This window comes from Nyctibius grandis, chromosome 5 (genome assembly GCF_013368605.1).
Source record: "Nyctibius grandis isolate bNycGra1 chromosome 5, bNycGra1.pri, whole genome shotgun sequence".
Taxonomy (NCBI): Eukaryota; Metazoa; Chordata; class Aves; order Nyctibiiformes; family Nyctibiidae; genus Nyctibius; species Nyctibius grandis.
The window spans coordinates 5,094,457-5,116,486 of NC_090662.1; the positions used below are offsets into that span (position 1 = coordinate 5,094,457).

General features: G+C 43.1%; 1 protein-coding gene across 1 annotated transcript in view; it reads right to left on the reverse strand.

The window, feature by feature from the left end:
• Positions 1–2,465: 2,465 nt before the first annotated feature.
• SFMBT2 (Scm like with four mbt domains 2) overlaps positions 2,466–22,030 on the reverse strand; it is a 108,063-nt gene continuing 88,498 nt past the window's right edge. Inside the window, exons 15-20 of the mRNA XM_068401827.1 lie at positions 17,303–17,412; positions 8,749–8,924; positions 7,010–7,182; positions 4,969–5,217; positions 4,686–4,814; positions 2,466–2,606 (exon numbers count right to left, since the gene is read on the reverse strand). Coding sequence (XP_068257928.1) covers positions 2,466–2,606; positions 4,686–4,814; positions 4,969–5,217; positions 7,010–7,182; positions 8,749–8,924; positions 17,303–17,412 — 978 coding nt within the window. The remainder of the gene's footprint in view (positions 2,607–4,685; positions 4,815–4,968; positions 5,218–7,009; positions 7,183–8,748; positions 8,925–17,302; positions 17,413–22,030) is intronic.

Here is a 22,030-nt window from a genome sequence, read left to right on the forward strand (position 1 = left end):
GTAAAGGACCAGTGCTGGGATGCTGTTTAGGAAACAGCCATTCTGCTTCCCTTCCTTGAAATGTCCTCCTGCGCCGGTTCTCCTGACAGCAGTCTTTTGGGAGCTGTCTCCTGCTGAGAGACGTTATACCAGCCATTGGACAGACTAGGCTGAAGTGAGGAGCTGGGAGAAGCACCCTCCTTGTTTTTCTCAGCTGTGCTCTCATTTTGCTGGGCACAATCCTTTTGTCTTCAGAGATGAAACAAGAAACAATGTTTTTAGGGGACCCTAGGAGGGATCCAAAGCAGTTATCAAACCAGTTGCATGGACACAGTCCACTGCTACTGTCAGTAGGAAAGCCAGTCTAAAACACAGTTTTCTGATGTCTGCACCGCTAGAGAATCCTATTCCTGGATTTCTGAGAAACAAAAGAAAACCATTTGATGGAGAGGTGACTGCTTCTCTTCCCTTCAGTTGATTAAAACTTGAACAACAAGGTCTTCTGTACAAGACTACAGCTGAGAACAGATCCAGTCCTGCTGATCTCCCATGTAAGAAAATTTTTGAAGTCTCACGAGTTTGCAGGATCTGACCCAGCCTGCAGTGGCTGCACCCATGACATTCCTTAGGGGCAAATCAGGAAAGTCGCTGAAAGACAGACTAGAAAGTCCCCAGTGATACATGGCAAACTGAGTCAATACTTCTTGCCTAACACATGCCCTAGGCCAGATACAGATGTAGTCCAGAATATTTATTTCTGAGGCTTTCCTTCATTAATCTGAAGAATTTAAGGAGAAAACTGATGAAGGAGAAAGCAGCAGCTATAGCCTGGTGTTGGTCAGTAGGTTCTTCTGAGCACAGAGTGGTCAGCAAGATTATCTGATCCAAGTCTCCTTTCACCATACGGTAAGTGCTTGAGGTGGGGATTATCTGGCCATAAGCACTGCCTTCAGATTTAGGGCTAAAAATGGCATTTCTTTTTGAAGAGGTCTTCACTGAGTGGGCTTTGGCATCACAGCATTGTAACAGAGCTGTGTACAGTTTCCAAGCTGAGTTCCCTGAGGTGAGGGAACAGGGGTCTGGTTATGTTTTCAGAACAAAGGTCTGCCAAAGTCAGTGGTTTCCTATGAAATCAGGCAAAACTCAGCACGAACCATCCAATTCACTTTTTGAGGGAGGGATTCACTTGCACCTTAAAGTTAGAGCAAAATTCAGACTTGGTCCCAGTTTGCTTCTTGCTTTTGGGAGAATTTTACATCACTGTGATGCCTCCAACCTCTACTGAGTTTCAGGCTCAACAGGTGGGACTAACAGGGTCATATATCCCTGCAAAGTAAATGGGAAATACTTCCCCTATAAATACAACTGAGGCAAACCCAAGGTTTCCGACCCATTTCTTCACCCTCTCTGGTGCTTACCCTGCTTAGCATGAAGCAAGCCCTCAGTTTTACTAGCCAGGGTGGCACTGGGACAGTCTGGGGGCTTTATATAGACTGTGTTGGGCCAGATCCTCAGCTGGTCTAAAGCGCCGCGGCGTATGCAGCCTGAAAATATTGATGCTTTTTATTCCCACCAGCAACCAAATTCATGAAGGTGCAAATGAAACCAGCATTCACTCAATAGTCTCATCATTAAATCTGAATAGCCTTTTTTTTCACCCCATGGGGCTCAAAGTCAGGCCTTTAAAGTGACTTGGATTTAAGAGGATGGGCTTGACTATGAAAGCTTTCATGCATGCTCCTGTACAAGAATGCAATACTGTACAGGTCCCACCACAGAGACATTTCAGCGCAGCTCAGGACGCGTTACTGCACACTGGGTCTTGTAACACCCCTGCCAGCTCGCTGCAGCTTTGTCTGATACCACGCAGAGACCGTGGGTTGAGTCCTCTTTTATAAATCATTCAGGAATAACAAACAGCGTATGACTGGTATAACACTTCTTCCTTTTATAAGACTGGAGAGGCGGGAGAAAAAAAGCCCATTGATCACTAAGATCAAATCTGCAGTAAACCCCAGTTAATGCTGCAAATGATCATGTACATTTCAATACGAAAGAAGTGTGTTAAGAGTTGGCTAAAAGAATTGTTCATGTCCAGAAACTGACCTAGACAAACCATCATCATCCAGAAACGTCTGACCCTTCTCCTCGGGAATGCATCTGCCATCGGTAGCTTTGTTTTAATGACTGACAAACCATTTGATCCATGCTGGCCTTGTACCACTGCGTAACGGGTTGGTGAGGCTCACGAGGAGAGATGCCAGCAGTCTTTCAGTGTGCTTTACAAGTACAGAAAATTAGTTCAATTTGTTGCTATTTTTTTGTTGTGTTTTTTTTCTTCCCTACAGATTAATTCCCAGTGCTTCCAATTCCATGTGTTCTTGGAAAAGAAAATGAAGAGGGGAAAAAAAAAACCCTTGAACAAGTTGAAATGTTAAAAAAGAGAGGGAACAAGAAGGAGAACAGAAAGAAATGGAGAAGTGCAGTCAGTTGGCGTATTGTGCATAGAAAGCAACTTTTACTCGCTCGATCTGGTGACACAGTTTGATGGCTGGACCAAGCTTCAGCTCCATGCATTCTTGCACCGTGGGCAGTGTCAGCAACAGAAGGGCTTGGCCATCGATGTCCTGGGGAAGAAAAAGACAGAAAAAATGTTTTTTTGTTTGTGGACTCTGGAGGGCAGAAAGCATAACCAGGTCTGGAGAAGCAAGAAGGGAAGTTTGCCCCAAAAATTAAAGGTGGTTTTGTCCTCTGCCCTTTTCTCCCATTTTGATGCTGCCCATCTCCTTCCTCTGGCATATTTGATGCTTTTTCAGAATTTCTCTAATGTGTCTTCATAGGCTCTCACCTTGCTCCCAGTTTGGGAAAAGCCTCCCAGCTGCTGAAATGCTGGGTAACCTTCTACAGAAACTCTGTAGGGTCCACGGAGGTCTAATTAGTCCCATTTTATGTCTGAGGAACTGAGGCAAGGGGGAGGCTGCAGAGAGCACACCAGGAGAGAGTGGAATGGAGAAACTGAAGCTGGTCCCACTGCTAAGTGGGACCCTTCCCTCACCCCTTTTGGCCCGTGATCTGCTCAGCACAGGTTTATGTCTGCCTTGCTCCATGGCGTGTCCCCTGGTCCACCCAGGACCTGCCATGTTCCACATCAGCTGCTAAACAGCCAAGACAGAGGGGCCTGGACCACCCGGAGCCCTTGCAATCTCTAATGCCCCAGAATCGCAGAATGGTGAGGGTGGAAGGGACCTCTGGAGGTCACATCCTTCCCTCAGGCGTATTCATGCACCAAACTCCATGAACTAGCACCCTAGATGAAAGCCATTTTACTAGGGATTTCTGTTGGCTTTATGATCCTCGTCTTAAGAGCTCAAGTCCTCTTTATTCTTTAACGGACTGAGAAGCAGACGAGCAGGCTACAAAACTGCTTTTCACCCCTTTGGGAGGATCAGAGTCTAAGCACAGAAAAAGCACTGTAACTCACAGGCAACATAAACTCCCCAGGACGGCCCTGATCAGGTAGCATTAAACACAAGGAGGATTGGGACACCTTAAGCACTTCTTTGATCAGGACCGTCCACGGCTCAGGTTCTTCCTTCACTGAAGCTCGATGGTATGGCCCATTGCACCAGAGCTTCCTTGCAAATCACAAGGAAAAGCTCCAGTCATCTGTGTTTGATTAAAGTCCCCATAAAACTCTTTGGCAAAGGAGAGACAAGGTTGGCTTTCAAGCCCTGGAGTTATTCCAGGCTGATTAACAAATGGTCGGAGCATGCTGCAATGCAGTGACTACAGCATCTTGCTATGGAGTGTTTCAGCCTTGCTCTAGACTTGCACTTCAGCTTTTCCCAGTTACAGCAGCTGTACTCAGGTACAGAGTTATTCATGGTGAATAATCAGAGATAGTTCAATGTGCAGTTGGCCGTACCACTGACTGCCATCAGCTATGGCCTAATTAACCACACTTGCTTCTTCCTACCTATGATTTCTTAGTGCTGCCCTTTACTTTCAGCAGTGGCTGTTACTCATTAGCCAAGGAATGGCTGTTTCTATGTAAATTTTACACATTCACACTGACGTGAGATGAAGAGCATCAGCTTCTGCTCCTGCAAACCTATCTGCTTACTGGGGAAATGCTTGGCATCTCCTAAAATTAGGCCATCCAAGGGCCTGAATGCCAGATCTTCAGAGGGATGTATATGGGAATTACGTGTCTACATACCTGAAGCACCTAGGTGTTAGTGACAAAATTCAGGCAGACAGTTTTGGGTTCAAGCAGCAGTTTTCTGATTCCTAAGACAGTATTTTAAAACAGGGTGGAACCCATGCGGCCAAGAGAGACAGCTTGCTAAGGTACTAAATAACCACTATCTGCTGGTATACTGAGGTGCCTGCGTGACACCAGGATGGTGCTGTGGGCCTTGCCATGAACAAGAAATGTCTAAACTCCTGTTTTTCACAAGCACTTCAGCTGGGGTATTTCTGGTCTCTCTGAGGAGCTGGCAAGGCTCTGATTCAAGTTTCCAAGTGTTTCCATGCCTTGCCAAAAATTTGTGCTATAGCTTGGTCTGAGGGGACCTAAAGTCTGATCATAATCTCTTTGTCAGAGCCCCAGGCCTAGCTAGCAAGGGGGTATGTGCTGCTCTTTTTTTTTGTGATGTGAATAAGCAAAACAGACAGAAAGAGAAGAGTTACATGAAGACCTCTACCTGTTCCTGAAATATTTTGGCAAGGGGTGCACAGTCAGTCAGTTTAATAAACCTCACAACATCCGTCACGGTCCACTCCAACGGATTACTGTCCAGGATGAGCTCCTCTTCTTCTTCTTGCTTGATTTCCTACAATAAAACAAAAGCTCTCATGAAGAAAACTACTTTGTGTGGAGAACCAGGGCAGGGATGCCCTCATCAGAGGAGGAAGGCTTGGCACTGAAGGTTAATTTAGGAAGAATATTGCTGTTAATTGGGAACGAAAGCCTACGGGCATACTCACTTCCTTGACTTGCGTGCACTTCTCCGCCTCACCGTAGGAGTGGGGCTGTGGTCTCCGGCTCCGTCGGGCTCTCTCCGTGGGAGGAGGTCTGTCCGACTCGGTGCTGCTCCGCAACGTGACCGCTCGCCGGGGCCTGGCGGAGGGGACCTCGGCAGACGAGGTATCTGTCTGGTCATCCCGGAGCTCTGAGCTGGTTTCTTCGCTTCCCGTCTCGTCCTCCATCGCGTCCGGCTCGTCCTCTTCGCTCTCCTGCACAAGGACCATCAGAGAAAGAGCACCCAGGCTTGGAGATTAATACAGCAACAAATCGAAAGGCACTGGGTCAAACTGCTTGGCTGCGCCCATGCCAGTCCAGGGTAACATTTATTTTAACTGAGTTATCTCATTTTCATTATGGTGCTACGCAGATTAGCCCTCAATTTAGATTTGTTACAAAATGTAGAAGAAAAAAATACACGATGGACAAATCCTTTTTCTAACAAAAGGTCAACAGCAATAACTTATCTGGTATGAAATGTTCCTCTGTGGGGCTGGCATCTCAAACCTTGTGGCACTGTAGATGTACACGAGAAGGGGAAATGGAAAATACTCAAAGGATAAAATGAAATTCAGGTTGTTTGAGATGAAATAAAATCACAACTAGGCTTGAATTTAAACCTTCACCTTGCTTCTAATTGTCATGGGTGTCACTGGTATTGAAAGCAAGGAAATTTTGGTGTCTTTTAAAAATATCTATATGTACAAGTGTTATTTGTACTTGATTTCTTATCTGGCATTTCTGTAAAACCCAGGACAGACGATTTCACCCAGATTTCTCTGCTTTCAGCCCAACACCTAACTGCTGAGGGTGAAGCACAAGTTTCCATTTAAAGGATATTATACCAGATTCTTGCTATTCCTGTCACACGGAGCTTGCAAGCACACACCAACTGACGGAAACTGTGTATTTTGAACTTTATGTACACATAAGTGGCCCAAATGGCTTCAACAGCTTAGCTCTGATCAAAGAGCGAGTGTGCATCCAAGCCATATGCTCAGTGAAATAGCAATTTTAGACAAAGTTAGTTATATTGCCTGAAAGGTTGAAAAACTTGGCTAATGGTTGATTTAGGCTTAACATGAGTTTATTTCAGTTTAAATTCCTTTGAAGCAGGTATATTCTAAGGAAATGAAGCAGAACTGCACCTAAATGAGGACCAAGTCATGAAAATGCAAGCAATCAACTGAAAGCTTCCTAAAATATCCCCCTCCAGCTGAAGCAGAGGGAATTTAAGTAAATCAGTTTTATTTCACGTTGCACAAAGCAACAATCACTGGCATTCAGCTGAGGAAGGGAAACCATACATGAACTTTGTTATTACTATCATGGGAAAACAACCCAGGAGTGGTCCACACAGAATTAAGTCTGTTCCAGGTTGTATTTGGACATGAATCATTGCTGAAGCTGGGATCCCATCATATCACAGAGCATACTGGAGAGATTGAGGCCTCAAATACCATATATTTGGGACACAAACTATTTCCTTGCTTTCTAAAGCTTCTAGAACACCTATTGTTTGATGTTGTGGACCAAAAATATTATGAACGGTTAATGAAAAAAATAAATATGGCCCATAACAGCCCAAGAGTTATTTTTATTTACTGTAACATTTAGAGATCTTAGACATGGATCACAGGCCTCCTTTACTCTGCTAGATACTGCACAAAGCATCTGACACGCTCATCTGTCTGCCTACAGGCTTATAATGAAGAAAAGAAAACAAAGATACAATATTAGAGAGTACATTAGCTAGTGACCATTACGAAGGTGGAAGAAAAAACTCGTATTTGTTAACCCTAGAATGGACAAGCGTAAAAGTCCCCAAAGTGTCCCAATAAAACCAGTCTGACCTTAGAAGAACAGAGGAGCAAGAAGGGATTTAAAATGGAAAACGGAAGTGTTGAGGTTTGCTGAGAAGTCCCTCAAAAGGAAGATGGAGATGGGGGAGACAAAAAAAAGCACCAAGGGGCTTTTGCTGGTTTATCCCAGTGTAACACATACCTCTGCAGAGCCTGCAGCATTCGAATCGACAGCTGATGACCTCCTTTTTTTCTGCACAAAGATGGATTTCCTCCTTTTTCTGCGTCTGGCTGGCTTGACATGTCCACTTTTCATGTTGTTATTTTCCCCAATTGGTGGCTTAATGATTTTTTTCCTCTTCCCATAATAATAAGCTGGAGAAATTAAACAAAATACGCATTAAAAACTTTAACCATCAAGAGAAGGAAACTTTGGCTTGCTTCTTGCTACTGACTCAGTACTGCACTCTAGGTGTACTTTTACGAGAAACTTAAAAATACAGTGATTTGGAAAAAATGTCCAGTGTAAATATGTCATCTTAGACTAGCGCAGGGTGTTACAGCTCTTATGTACACACATTTATTGGTGACGAGTGAGGAGTTCGGAATTTAACCCTACAATATGTACTTAGGCAAAGCTCCCACTAAGCCGAGCAGTGATTTGGAGGGAGAGAGCGGCCAGCATGTTTCAGCTTTGATCCAGTGCCCTTCTGCATGAGTTAACAGTCTTAGATACACTTTCAGTTGCTAATGTTTTCAGCAGAGAGTGGAGAGGGCCAGCTATCCTAAATTATATATGCTTGTTCAATGCATGAAGGAATGGGTTTTTACCTTCAACTATTTCATGGCCCAAGTTGAAATTAAGGATGTGAGAGTCCTCTGACCTTACGTTAGGTGCTTGTGTTAGATGCTTTTTGACATGCTCTACAGCATCCTTTGGGGCTGACAGATACTCTGCCCTTCACCAGCTGTATCACAGGACAACTAAAATGGCACTTAGCACCCAAGTCAAAGTTTGTAACTGAACTGAGCCTTTCATCAAATCAATGGAGTTTTGAGGAACAATTCATCCAGCTACATACAACCATGAACTTTGAGATGAGACAATCTCAGCTGGAGCTCCCCTAGCTGTACTCCTTCAGCTCTCAGTTTGCTACCAGTGGGAGCTAGGAATCTAGCTCAGGTGTAGCCTTCTACAGAAACCCATATTCAGTGATCTGAATATCTCCCTGAGCCCATTTCTCCTTCTACTATCACACCAAACAGAAGCTAGTTAGTTGAAATCAATCATATTGGTGTCTTGCAACCTTTGTGGAAGAAGGACAGCACTCACTTTCACTTTCCTGACCTGTTTAAGAGGCAATATTAACAGTAGCATTGACAACAAAAAGTGTTGAACACCTACCTAACGTCAGCCTTCCCGAATAGGTAGGAACATGTTTAAATACTAAACACCCTGAGCAGAGAGAGTTAATGCTACCGAACTCCTTCCAGCACCTTGGCACTGTGATACTGGCCTGTGCTGGTGCGTGTGCTAGAAACTCTTCACTGAGTAGGACCAGGATTGATCTCCCCTAATGAAGGTGCCTCAGATGTAGCAGTTTAAATCTCAGCTGGCCACTGCAGGTTCCTTTTATGTGCTCCTTATATTAACTTTACATATGAAGAAAAGTCAATACTCCCAAAGAGTAATGACTTTCAAACAGATATATTAGGATAGAGTGAGATGGACAGTTTTCTGGAGATGCCTACTTCTCTGTACAGAACACTAAGGGACCCTGTGGTAGCCTGGTCAGGACTAAATAACTGCTCTTCGACAAGATGAATCTTACTCAAAATTAATGTTTTACACAACTCCTGTTCTTCATCACTAGCTCATGCACAGTCTCCCACTGCTCTGATTCTCAGCTAGCAACAAGAAGCATTTTGGCTAATACTCACTGTACTTGGTTTTAGTATGAATGGAGCAGTTCTCCGGGCAGACTTCGGCCACCAGAACAGGACTGAACAAGTTGGGGCAGCACTCCAACTTTGCACAGACTCTTCTGCAGAAATCCGCTACCTGATCCGACGTCCGCACAATCTTAACAGTCGCCCTGTATGTCTTCCCTCTGTATCTAGAAGAGAGTTCAACGAGACCCCATGTCACCAATCAAGCGATGTCCTTCGATGCTACAGACCAGACCCTCCTCTGTTAGGGAGATACCTTCCCTAATGACTTTTGGGAGAGTGTCTCTCTTGGGAAGGCAGGCAGAATAGGTCTACTTGGTTTAGTGTCTCCATTTCAGATGGACTTGAGGAAGGAAAGGCAGGGTGAAATGATCCTGGAATCAGAGGTGTGGACATGATTTGGGGAGGAACGCATGTGCAGACTGAATATGCCTGTAGATAAGGCAAAAGACAAGAAAATCACAGCAGGCTTGGTGAGGATACTACACAGGACAGCAAGCCCATACTATATGAACTGATGAAAAGTTTTGGGAAGAGGGATGTAATCTCTCTTCATGTATTGATCCGTGATGAGAAGGTTACACGCCTTGCAGAGCTTTCTGGTCACCACCCTGTGTTTGGGCTGCTCTGGAGACTGTCTCTATAAGCTGCCAATACACCTTTGGTCTTCTCCATTGCCATCTTTCTGGAGACAGCTCTCATATCACATTCCAGCTCACAAGAAGCCCACAGTTTCATTGTGCCAACTGTGGTTACTGGGATACACACACTGTGTAGAAGTATCTGAGTGACACTGTACTACCTGCCACACGGGGACCAGAAGACTTCACCGCTATGAGATGTAGGCAATACAAAACCTAAGGAACTAATCAGGAGTCTATTGAGTTGTTTAACAGGTCTGCGGGAACAGGTTCTAAAAACTGATTCCTACAGGGAATGCTTAGAGCAGAAATATGCAATGAAATGTTTGTCTTAAATTTGTTATCCATGTGCTACTAAAACATTTATTTCAGTGTTTTATATGAAATGTTTCGGAGCGATAAATGGCTAAAAAGATACAGTTACATCCCTGCTGTAATACATTGTAGATGTGAACTCTGAAAAACCAATTATCCCCATAATTTATTAAACAGCAGCACCAAGCTATTGTGAAGAGTGAGATAAGGTTTTGAAAACATCTCTTACACGTCCTGAGGAATGCAACACAAGAGACAATCATGTGAGCGCCTAGTGCTAAGGCATTATAAATGTGCTTAGAGCAGAGCAAAGTAACACACACAAAAGAAAAAGAGGGAGAGACAGTGAAAGAAAGATTACTGGATGGGAGGCAATGAAAGACAAAGATACAGTCATCAGGAAAAATGAGACAAAGCATTTGTGAGTATATTAAGACCCACAGTTCCCTAGCAGGGAATCAGCTGCTGATAGTCAGACACAGAAGAGGAAGAGGAGAAGGTGGTGAAACAAAGGAGATGTGGCCAGAGAGTTCAAATATGCAGCGTGTGCCCAGACCCTATTCCCTCTCCAAAGGTTTTACCGAGTTGCACAAAGCAACTGAGAAACCACCTTTTGCTGCTGCCCTTCCCAAAAGCTCTTTCTAGAAACACTGGGGTATGGGAAAAGGGTTTGAAATTGCGGTACATGAAGTGTTATAGAGGGGTACCCAAATAAAATTTGTGTCTGAGAACAGCCCAGTCCAACTATCCTCATCTCGCAAAAAACGTGATCCAAACTACCACCTCAACAGAAAACTCTTCCATAACCTAAATGAGCATTTCTGCAAGGCACCAGGCTCTGATATCCCATTTGGTGCCTGACCAAGGACTCTAGGTCATGAAGACAATCCTGGATTCACTCATCTGAATGAATGAATGAATGACTTAATTAGCCAACTTTTCATGCACCCTGACAGACATGGACAGATGACGTAAAATGGAAAAACTGCTCCCTCCAGATACAGAGCACTGTTATCCCAGCCTCCCTATAAAACAGCTGCACAGGCAGGCTAGCTAAAGGGGCTTTGGCAATACTTAATATTAAAAGAACAAATTCCACAGCTATTTTAATGTATCTACTTATAAACATTTTATATTTCTTTTCAATGTGTTTGAAAAGACTCCTGCCCTTATTACTTCTGCGGGAGCCATTAAGTTTAATGACGGCCCAGATCATCAGGTCAGTAAGCCTGACTCCTGTGACAGGCTGCAGAATTTCATTGTGTTACCTTCACCTGAACCCCAACAACTTTGGTTGGACCAAAGCATCACTTCCAGAAAAGCACAAGCCTCTTCTCGAGGGTCTCCACACTGGAATAATCCTGGCAGCGGGAACACCTGTACAGATAACTCATGAGCGTATGCCTCATTTTATGTCTGGATATGTCTGAATTTAACTTACATTTATTTGTCCTTGTTCTGACTTTCAACACTAGGATGAAAAGACTGCATCTGGTTTTGTTTCCCTGAAAAAGCGCCGTAATCAAATTGCCTCTTGATCTTCTAAGCTAAGAAAGCTGCCTGATGGGCATTATTCAAGGATGGCTGACTTTTTCTAGCTGTGTGCTTCCTATTGTGTTTGGCTGCCCAGAAAGGACCCATTGTACTAAAGTGCCTGGTGAAAGAAAAAGATGAAACCAGGAAAATGAACAACTGACTGATTTCACAGTCTGGTTTGAATGCAATATACATAGCAATTAACAGAAAGTGTAGCAAAATTGAGATCAACGTGACTGCAGCAATCAGTCTCAATAATCCAAGGTGTTAGTACTGGTCGTAGTAATATTTTTTTACATGATTTTGGCTTTGGCAGCACCTCTTTCAACTATAAACTGGGTTCTACTAATATTTTCCATATTCCTCACACACTAAAGATTTTTAACACAAACACCACCAAATGTAATCTGAACTGTTCTAGGACAGCCATGTGGAAAGAGCTCCTTTGGATATAATCAAAAATCCCTTTTCCATTAGCATCGCTCACAAAATTACCAACTACTGATATTCCTATTGATGTTTTCATACTAAGACTTCTATCTTCCCAACCACTTTTAAGCAGCAAGTAACCTGCATGCACAGCATGGCAGCACTGGAGACTTGGAAAACAGCCATGTCAAGCATAATATTTTCAGTTTTCTTAGAAATCACGATTCTTTTAAAAAAGATTTTTTCAGCTAAAGCCAAAGAAATCTTCCTTTCCTCTCCCCCCTTCTCTGCCCTCAGACCCCAAAAACTGGAGAAACTCTTACAGCTGAAACTATTTCCATGAAAAATATACCGAGGATCTTTGCTGATCCATGAGCAACAATATTAAGCTACTAGCACTTTGCTGGCAATATCATTCTTCTGTCAAAGCGCCTTTGGTGATAAAATAGATCAGAGGTTCATGAGAACAAAATGTCTTCTAGGAGCTCCAGCTAGGGATCATTGCGTGATGAGGTGAAAAGCCTCATGCTGAAGCCACTTCAAACAGAAAGAACACTGAGACTACACTCATTTTCAAAGGTCTCATTCACAATTCTGGCAATCATTGAGACTATTTTGAATAATTCAGTGGCTAAAACCTAAATTTCCTTTCTGGGGATCAAAAACTCCTGTTTGTTTGCAAGAAATTGCCAATTTGTCTCACTAGTTTAAAGTCTGCCAAACATGAGAAATCTCCAGGAAACACTAGCTGTCCACAGCACACAGCCAAAGTCTCTCTGCATTGGAGGAGCAACTTAGCAGTACAACAGCAGAAATTGTCTAAGATCCATTTAATTATGTTTGAATCAGACCCCACCTGTAAGGGCCATTGCAACTGTCAATGACAGAAAACACTACAGTTTTCATCAAAACCCTGACACCCTTGAAGCTACTCAGTGTATCCTGAATACTAAGGATTTGCAAATAATCTAAGTCTAGGTAAAATCAATAAAAATGTTGTAGTTATCTTCCTCCAAAGCTATTTAATCATCCAGTGATATTTTGTACTCTTGAAGACAGGATTCAGAAAGGGCCCTGGAATTGTTTTGGTTATAAGGACATGTCTCATTAAGTCTCCTCCTGACTACGGAAAGAAAAGAGTTTAAGTCGTCCCACTTGTCCTAATGACTTGTATCTTCACTATTTGGCACAGAAGGCCACCTGGTCACACTAATTCACCCTTGCAATGCCTCAGGAAGTATGTGGGAGAGCTGATGTGGAAAGATGAACCAGATCATATGAGCTGTAGCTTTGTACTGACCTTTGAGGAGCACCATTAAAAACTGGCTGCCACTTGGGACTTCGTATCACTGATTGCAACACTTTTGAGTTCAGTTGTCCAGTCACCTTTCCATTCATCTCACACACATTCAATCCACATTTCCACAGCCTGGCTATAAGGACACTACGGGAGACTGCATCGAAAGTCTTGCTAAAATCAACATAATTAACTTCCACTGTTTTTCCCTCAACCACCAAACCAGTTATCACACCAGGCACAAACCACCCTTCGTAAATCCGTGCTCATTCTTGCCAGTCACCTATCGGTCCTGCATGTTCTTGGAAATGGCTTCCAGGAGGATTTGCCTAATAAACTTCCTAGGAACGTTAGGCTGACAGCCTGTAGTTACTTGGATTCTCCTTCCTGCCCTTCTTGAGGAGTGGTGTGACGTTTGCCTTTTTCCAGCCATCTGGAAACCTCCATGATCATCATCAACTTTCAAACATGACAGCGAGTGGCCTTGCAATGACATTGGCCAGTTCTCTCAAGCAGAGCTGGCTGCGCCCCATCTGGTTCCATGCACTTGTGCACATCCCGTTTGCTTATAGTGTCTCTAGCTTTTTCCATCTACTGTGGATAACACTTCACTCTCTCAAAGAGTAACAGGGACCTAGGAGGCCTGAGAGCAACCCTTCCTAGCAAAGGCTGGGACAAAGAAGTCTTCGAACACCTCAGCATCATACAAGTGAAAGGCAGTCTTCTAAAGCATCTGCAGTGAAAAGACTTTCTTTGAAATGCAGCCTCATAAATAAACAATGGTGTCTGTGATGGGGGGTTAATATTCCTAGAGTTCAGCTACTGGATTTGGGCAGCTCTCAAAATTTCATTTAATGAAAGAGTCCACATATACTTATCTTTCTCATTTTGACTAACTGGGCTTCAAACAAGACCCAGGAGATAACTCTGCACGCACTCGTACTGTTTATGTCCGAAGTCCTGCAAAAATGGGTAAGCCCAGGGAAGTGGTGGAGTCACCATCTCTGGAGGTATTTAAAAGATGTGTACATGTGGTCCTTAGGGACATGGTTTAGTGGAGGACTTGTCAGTCCTAGGTTAATGGTTGGACTTGATGATCTTAAAGGTCCTTTCCAACCAAAACGACTCTATGATTCTATAAGTCCAAACAGCCTCACTTACAGCCCTTAGAAAAGTCTTAAAAAACATAAAGTCCCTCAAGCATTTTATGCAAAATTGGGAAGCCAAATCTAGATGTAGGCACTGAACTTAAAGCATCAAAACTATAAGGGCTGAATGCCAACAGCTTCAGCTGGCCCTCATGGGAATTCAGAGGATCAGCCTGACATTTCTAACTCATCATCACCAATAAATCAGGTCTGACTATTTTCACAGAGAGCCAGCAGTGCTGATGGGAAGCGACTGACATCACGCGTTGCAGACACATCTCTCTGGACAATCTAAATTGTTTATCTTCTTTGCAAGGCTAGTGTAATTGATTCTGCACTGGTCACTCATGACAGCAGAGCAAACTAAATGCAGGTTGCCCTAGGACTGAGATAATGCATTCCTGGCAGTGCGTGATTTGGCATTTGGGCCAGTGGGAAAAACAGCCTTCTCGTCACCAACCTCCTCCCTCCCCTTTGCTCTACCCTACTGCAGCCGTCGCTGCAAACAAACAACAACATTGTTAGGATCCAAGGAGTTGTCAGTTTACATCAGAAGGAAGGCGGTGACACGACATGTCACATTACAGCACAGACGCTCCAGTTGGCTGTAGAGCTGTCATCATTAGCAGCAAGACATCATTGGGAGCCAGTGTAGCTGGAAGTCGGTGTAGACAGGCGTTTGCTCGTTACGGTCTCTGTTTAAGATTCCGGAGCACAACTGACTGTCATACCTGATGTAACGTGTCATGTGCTGTTTGTGCATCCCAGGGTATCTGATTTCATGAGCATGTTTTCTTTTCTGCTTCTGCACAACCAAATGCAATTAAAACACCAGTATACTTCTTGATGAAGCAGCTCAGGCAAACTCAGGAAGGAAAAAAGAAGGAAGTCCCAGGGTAGCCAAGCAGTCTTAGGGCGTGTCAACCCTTTGTCACCCACTCTTAGGCAAGCTGGTATGACCAGCCAGCACCACTCTGTGAACAGAGCTCCAGCCTCAGAAGCCAGATAGCTACAGCAACAAGGTGCTGTCCAGCCCCATGAGCTCTGTCTCCTCAGGAGCCAGAGGACAATGCCACACTGAATGAGAATACATTTCTATTCTTAGAAGTCACGCCAAAACATACTGTCCAGCTCTGAGCCTACAATGACCCATTCTGTGGCTTGATAAAGTTGAAAGGTGCTGTTTGACTCACTGAAGAGCTGAACTTGCTGCCTCCTGGAGCAGTCATCGTACAGGAACATGTACACAGACTGACTGGCTGACCAACGTAAAACACAAAACCTTCTTGCTGGAAAGCATTGGTATACTTTTATCTGGCAGGTTATGTGGATATAAGGTATATCCCAAGAGGCTGGCTGCCCAGTTAAATAGATGGGAGGAGGAAACAGACACAGAAACGAATGGGTAGAAGCATGGGAGTTGGTAACGGAGATGGAAGTGCTCATTACAGTATGATTAGCACATCAGGCCACAGTGAGGAAGGATAAGTGGTTGATGTGATAGGGATGAGTAACAAACTCTAGCAGCCCATGTTCTCATAACTGAGTTGGTCTTCCTGGTGTAAGCACACCTGGAGTCAGCAAGCTGCCTGGGGTCTCAGTGCATTGGGCTGTAGACATAGCTGACTACCAAGGACAAGACATCCCTGCACTTGACAGTCAGTTAAACGTTTTCCAGGCTGTCTCCATTAAGAATAAGGATTGCAGCAGCCTTAAGAACTAGATACTGTTGCTTTTGCACAAGCCAGATCCCCACACTCAAAGCAGAAATCCCAACAAAGTCCTACTTTGGATACTGCTAATAGGAAAACTGCCTGTAAGCTCAAGTGTTTGCAGGTTAGGGCATTAAGATGGGGCATTACAACTTGATTTCACAACTGCTAAGCACCTGTAGGAGTGCATTATCTGATATTTGCTAGTACAAGGCGTGGGAGCCTGGAATCAATGAAAACCAGGTCATGGATGATGACTTGTTTTTAATGTAAATCTGCAGGCACAAGCATGACTTTTAGATTTCCATCCAAAAAATTTCAATTGACAAACACAAAACCATGACTTTCCACATGGGCAAAAGAAGCAGATTAAAAAGAGGATTTTCTAGTAGCTTTTCATTTCTGATTGCAATCCTGCTTTAGAAAAGCATTCTCCGAGCACACAGAATAAAAGGTTCTCAATTCTCTCTCTCAACAAGAGCACACATGAACTTTCTGCAATATCTGCATGGCCAAAGATCAAATACAATAGCAATCAATACTGCCATATTTGACAGCCAATCATTTCGAATAACCAAGAGAAAATTGCTTTTATTTGAAAAGGAGTAACAGAGTTCAGCACAAAGGGTGAGATTCACTGCATTTGACTTCAGTACTCAAAACGTCAAGGTGACCAAGTCAGTGAAAGGAGAGAGCTGTCTTCAAAGAACTATTTGTTGACATCCATCTTGAAGTGGGAAGAATTGCTCTTTGGAGGGACTCTGGAGAGAGCTTAGGTGAGATTCCCCACTTTTAGAGGGACAATGGATGTTGAAATACATCCTAAGTGTAGTGCCCATTACATAAAGAAGACATAAATGGGTAACTTTTAAAGTTGGAAGTGGAAACTGAGTATTTTCTAGATACACACTTTTCTTAAGTGTTGTTTAGATGAGAATTGAAGCATATATTCTAGAAAAGCCTCAAATCTTGACCTGAATCTCAGATCTGTTAGTATTTTGTCCTAATCACTCTCCTGCTTAAAAACGTGTCCCTGTTATTTTGTTTGCACTTTTTCTGTGCAATTTGTTCTCGACAGGTTTTTCTTCATTAGAGTGACAGGCTCTATATTAAAAGCAGTAACTCTCCTACATTTAGAAAGCCAGGAATTGAGTTAACTCAATAATAGCCAAGCTTATAGGAACAGCTTATCATAAAACTCAGGACTTCACTGAATAAACATGGCATTTTTCATCAAAATCTGGATGGCTGCTTGGAGAAAAGACAATAGAAATGAACCGTTCAGGTGAATATTTCATTTCTTAAGTTGCCATAGAATGAGTCAAATAAGTCAATGAAGCAAAATGGTAATTAGAAAAGTAAAACTCTCACAATAGAAGAAAACTTTTGTTCTCTTCTTTTTTTTTTTCCCCAGTCAGTTCCATTTTTGAAGCCTCACAAATAAAAGAGCACACACTGAAGACTTACTTTGCTTTAAGTGTTTCCTCTTGGAAATTCCACTGAGGGTCTTCCACTAGCTGCAGTTCTCGTAAAACACTCCCTGGCTTGTAAGCTGCATTGATCACCATGCTGAGAACCTATTGAGAGACAAAAATGACAACACTGATGGGTTTAAAAGTAGTCCTTGACCACATCGAATATGATCCCAGGTGCTGAATAGGCAGGAGCAGCTTTCAGGTGTCAATTTAGGTCCAAGGCTGCACAGGGCAAGTGCTAGATGCAATGAGAACAGGTCCCAGATTGGATCAATGTGCCAAGTATATTGTAGATGACACATCAGTGTCTGCAGTAAATGCTGCTAGCTAACTCCAAAAATCTATTAATCAGTATTTTTCTTTCAGGCAGATCCTCTCACCCAAAGGAGATTCCATTCCCTGCATCCATACTGGCTCAATTTAATATAAAATGAAAATACTTCTGATGGCTCAACCAGGTACAAAATCATGTGTACCGTTACACACTGAACACTAAAGGGGAAATTCACATACTTGAGGTCAGCAATATGCTTAAGCATCCGAGTGCTGTGCCTTGAGTGTATTAACAGAATATTAATGAAGTCTACACAAAAAGAGTTTGCAGGAGGCGTGCCTGAAAACCAGTGTGTGCCCCCTCTGTACAACAAAATGCATGTGACAATCCATTTAATCCAAAGTCTCCGAGAATAAAAATGATTCCTACTATTGGCTCAGGGAATCCAAGCTTTAATAGTCTGCAATTGGCCTAAGGAGATAAATACAAGAAAAACAAATCTCTTAACAGCACCAGACCGTGTGTTTGAACACTCTGTATTGTATGTACATGAATGACCCCATAGTGAGTCTGGATTGGTTTTGATATGATTTAGCTCTTTACCTAATGCCTGTTCTTAATTCTTTGGGGGCCTGCAAATCATTTCAGTATGTTGAGCTTTAAGTTTCCCCAGCGCCAATGAACGTGGTTCATCAGAAATTAAAAACTGACTAGATTATATTGCAAAGAGGAATGTCTTTATGTTTGGGGGATTTTTTTCCTGCTTTTTTTTTTTTAATCCAGTAACCTGAAGATTTTCTAGTATTTTGAAAACCTCATAGGATGAACTATTTTCAGGCAAGGGCTTCACTTAATGCTGCATAATACCATGTAAAATGGCAGTGGTTTGAGTTGCCTGGCTAGGTTATTTCCTAGAAGCAAAATCTGATTTATCATTGGGTCTTGGAAGCATTACTCGAGCCACTCTTCAAAAAAGTGCAATTAGAGACACCTAAAGCAATGCCTAATACTAGCACCAACATCTTACGCAGCTCTCATCATCTGCACATCTCAAAGCACTCTATGAGGAAGGGCAGGAGCACACTTCCCTACCTCACACAAGGGGAAACGACAACATAGATTTACCCACAGCTCTCCAGCTGGTTCCTATCTCATCACATAACCCACTATACTAGTAACGGAGCCATACTGGTTCCCAAGAGAACAAAAGAAAGCTTCTGAGTGAGTCCATCCAGTTGCTCATCTACGTCTTTTCTTGCCTGCTACTCACCATACGAACTGATGGGGCACCAGCTTCTGACACAGAGACCCAACGTAAGGAAGCCAAAGGGGGGTTTTCAAAAAACATCAAGTGCCTGGGTAGCTCCCACGCTCATTCACAGCTCAGCAGATGCATTCCCCTCTTGATCAGCAAATCCAGGGAGTTATTTAATGCCTGTGCAGGAGCTTCTTGGGAAAGCTTTCCTTAAGTACACTTCTACACCCACCCTGCTTGCCGGTGGGAAAGCCAGCAGCAGAAGCCAAGCGTCTCTTGCTGACCGATCCCCACAGTGCTGCCCTGTTCCTTTAGCAGGATGACGGTGTTTGTATGAGTTGTCAGAACAGCTAGGAAATGAGCAAGAAAGGAAAATGCGACCCTGCAAATAACAGTGTGGCACTGCCTGGGCATTATCCCAGACACCTAATCAACTCCAGCCCTGCAAAGACACCCGCAATTCCAGGACTTTACTCAAAGCTGGCTTGTCATCAGCAGGACTCTGTAAACTTCTAAACTCCATTTACAAAAGAGTGTTTTGTAAGAACAAGCATTTCCCTTTAAAGGAATAAGAATTTTTTTTTTTAAAGCTTTGGCTTTTACTCTTCTAGTAACTCAAATAAGTCACTGGGTTTGGCACTTTACCCTACAGCAAGAGTCCACCACCATGTTAACAGTGTTATCTTCTAACAACATTATCCCTTTATATCACACACTACAAAACACTAGAGAGAAACAAGAACACTGTTTTTTGTGGAAAAATTAAGTAGAATTAAAGCAAAAACAGTGAAGAAACCTAGACCAGTTTCCAACTTTCCAGTTTCCAACTTTCTCTGGAGATGGAAAGTCACTTCACCCATACAGGACTCATCAAACGTGGTTCTGATTCACTAAATTCCCTTTGGCTGGAGTGTGACCAGCCTGAGATTTTTGTAGTTTATTTTCAGCCCTTTTTATCAGGAATGGTTTGGGTGCAGCCAGCGGTGCCTTGGAGCAGAGGGGGGCATTAGACAACACCAGCCTTTGCTGCTATGCATCTATGAGGTTTTATGTTGATACTGATGAAGTCTGGATTTTCAGAGTCAAGTAGGTTGGAGTCACACCAGTGAGCATGATCACACAGCACCCTCACAAGCCTCTACCCAACCTTATAAGCACCTGACATCTTAGTTATAAAGACTTCCATGTCATAGATTTTCAAGTGCACAAGGGCCCTTTTCTGAGCATGCCTGATGCCACTGGGCAGTTCAGCACCTTTCTTTCCCATCGTAGCTTTTTGGTATTCACACATTTCCCATCTCTCCACCCCTCTTCATTAGTGGTCCCAACCCTGGATGAAGCTTTCTCAGAAGGTGTCACTGACAAGGTGCAGTTCAAAATACCATTATACCTCTTCTGCTGTTCAAGATCAGCATCCTTGTGAGGAGAAACTCAATTTCCCTCCTCCATCTAAGATGTGAGCGCACCTCTCCTACCTAACAGGAGAGACCCTGACTCCCAGGCTAGCCTCAGGCAGGACAACAAAGTTATTTTATTTTCCTTGGAATAATGATGTGTCTGCGGGACAGAGAGATAAGGGAAAAAAAGAGTTCTTTGGGATTCTTTCATTAGATGACCAAGCATCTAAAAGTGAGCTTTTGTCATAGTCAAGGTTGTAGCACTTACGTGTTGACATGCTTATGACAGTCCATGACATTTCAAAAATACAAATCACCAGATCCTGAGTAGGAGGAACTACTACAGATAAGCTGAAGTCCAAATATGCTAATGAACCTTCATGTAGAAACGTAGTTTACATCTTTGCAGACTGTAGAAGATTTCTGATATTCCAACACCGCATCTGATCACTATCAGATACGCTATCAGCCTGGCTCAATCATAAACCTAAGGCTCAGTACAAGCTGCTTAATTTTCTGAGCACCATGATTTAATTATGCAAATTTCTCCTAAGAAGTCATGCTGTGCTCCAAAAAATTCAAGCTGCAGAGTGCAACAGCCTTCCTTCACAAATGCTGGCTGGTTTCTCCTGTTTGCACCAGTTGGACAGTCACATTACCTTTAAGTCTGTTTTCTTTTTAAATAGAGAAAGAGTAAAGTGTCTTAAAAATAGTAAGAACAGTAAGCAATGAGGCTAATTAATCTTTACAGCATATTTCCCTAAGATATAGTGGGTTATAGATCATCTCAAGTCTTAAAAAGACATCTCATTTTGTTTCACAATGTTGCTGTGGCAAGTTGGCATAGATGGAAGAACTGTTCAGAAATACTTTTTAGATATTCTGACACAAGAACTAAATCTAAATCTGACAATGTGTTTATTTTAATTTAACTTAAAGTTAGCATTTATTACATATCTTAGCTACTATACAGTCACTATTTTTCAGCCCAGATGCAGCTGTTGGACGGCAATAGTTGATGTCTCCACTGTATTTGGCTCCAAGTTTCAACTTCTTTTCCAAACAAGTATCTCAGGAATGAGACATGCTTCGCAGCTGATGTTAAACAACAGGCATTACCACCTCACTTGCTTCCTGAGGTGAAAGAAACCACAATAAACCACTGGTCTCAGCAGAGACTTGTGCTGGCACCAGGAATAATTAACAGCCAGGCTTTAAAAATAAGTTTGGCACTAGATAGCACAAGAGTTACTTGTCACTCATCTAAGGCTTTGCATGGATGCAAGGATACATACACACAAACACACAGAGAATTAAAATCAGTATTTTTGATCATACTACCAAATAAGTTGCAATTGCTCTCAAGATTTTGCTGGGAAATCTTGCTCAAGGGCTGCCGTTCTGGAAGGCACCTTAGCAGCTTCCTCCCTGCAGAGCTCACAAGCTCTGAATCCAACACCAGGGCAAAGTAATTGGGCAGAAATCAGGGGGATGCAGTAACAAGGCAGAATCCAGAAGAAATGCCTGTTCTGTTGGAAAAGAGGTGCTGCACAAAAGCAAACCTATCCATGCTGCTTCTCTCCCAACACCTCAGGTGAGAACAGCCCAGGCTACTCAAATGGAAGGAGATGCCCCTACTCCACACTATAAGGGTATCTCCTAACCTTGTTTAATCCAGAACCAAGCAGTACTGACCCACAGTTATCTCACTATTAGCGTTTGTGCTGGTAGCACCAGTTTGTCTGGAGCTGGATCCAGGATGCTGCCTCACTGCATTAGTGATGGAGGAAAGGA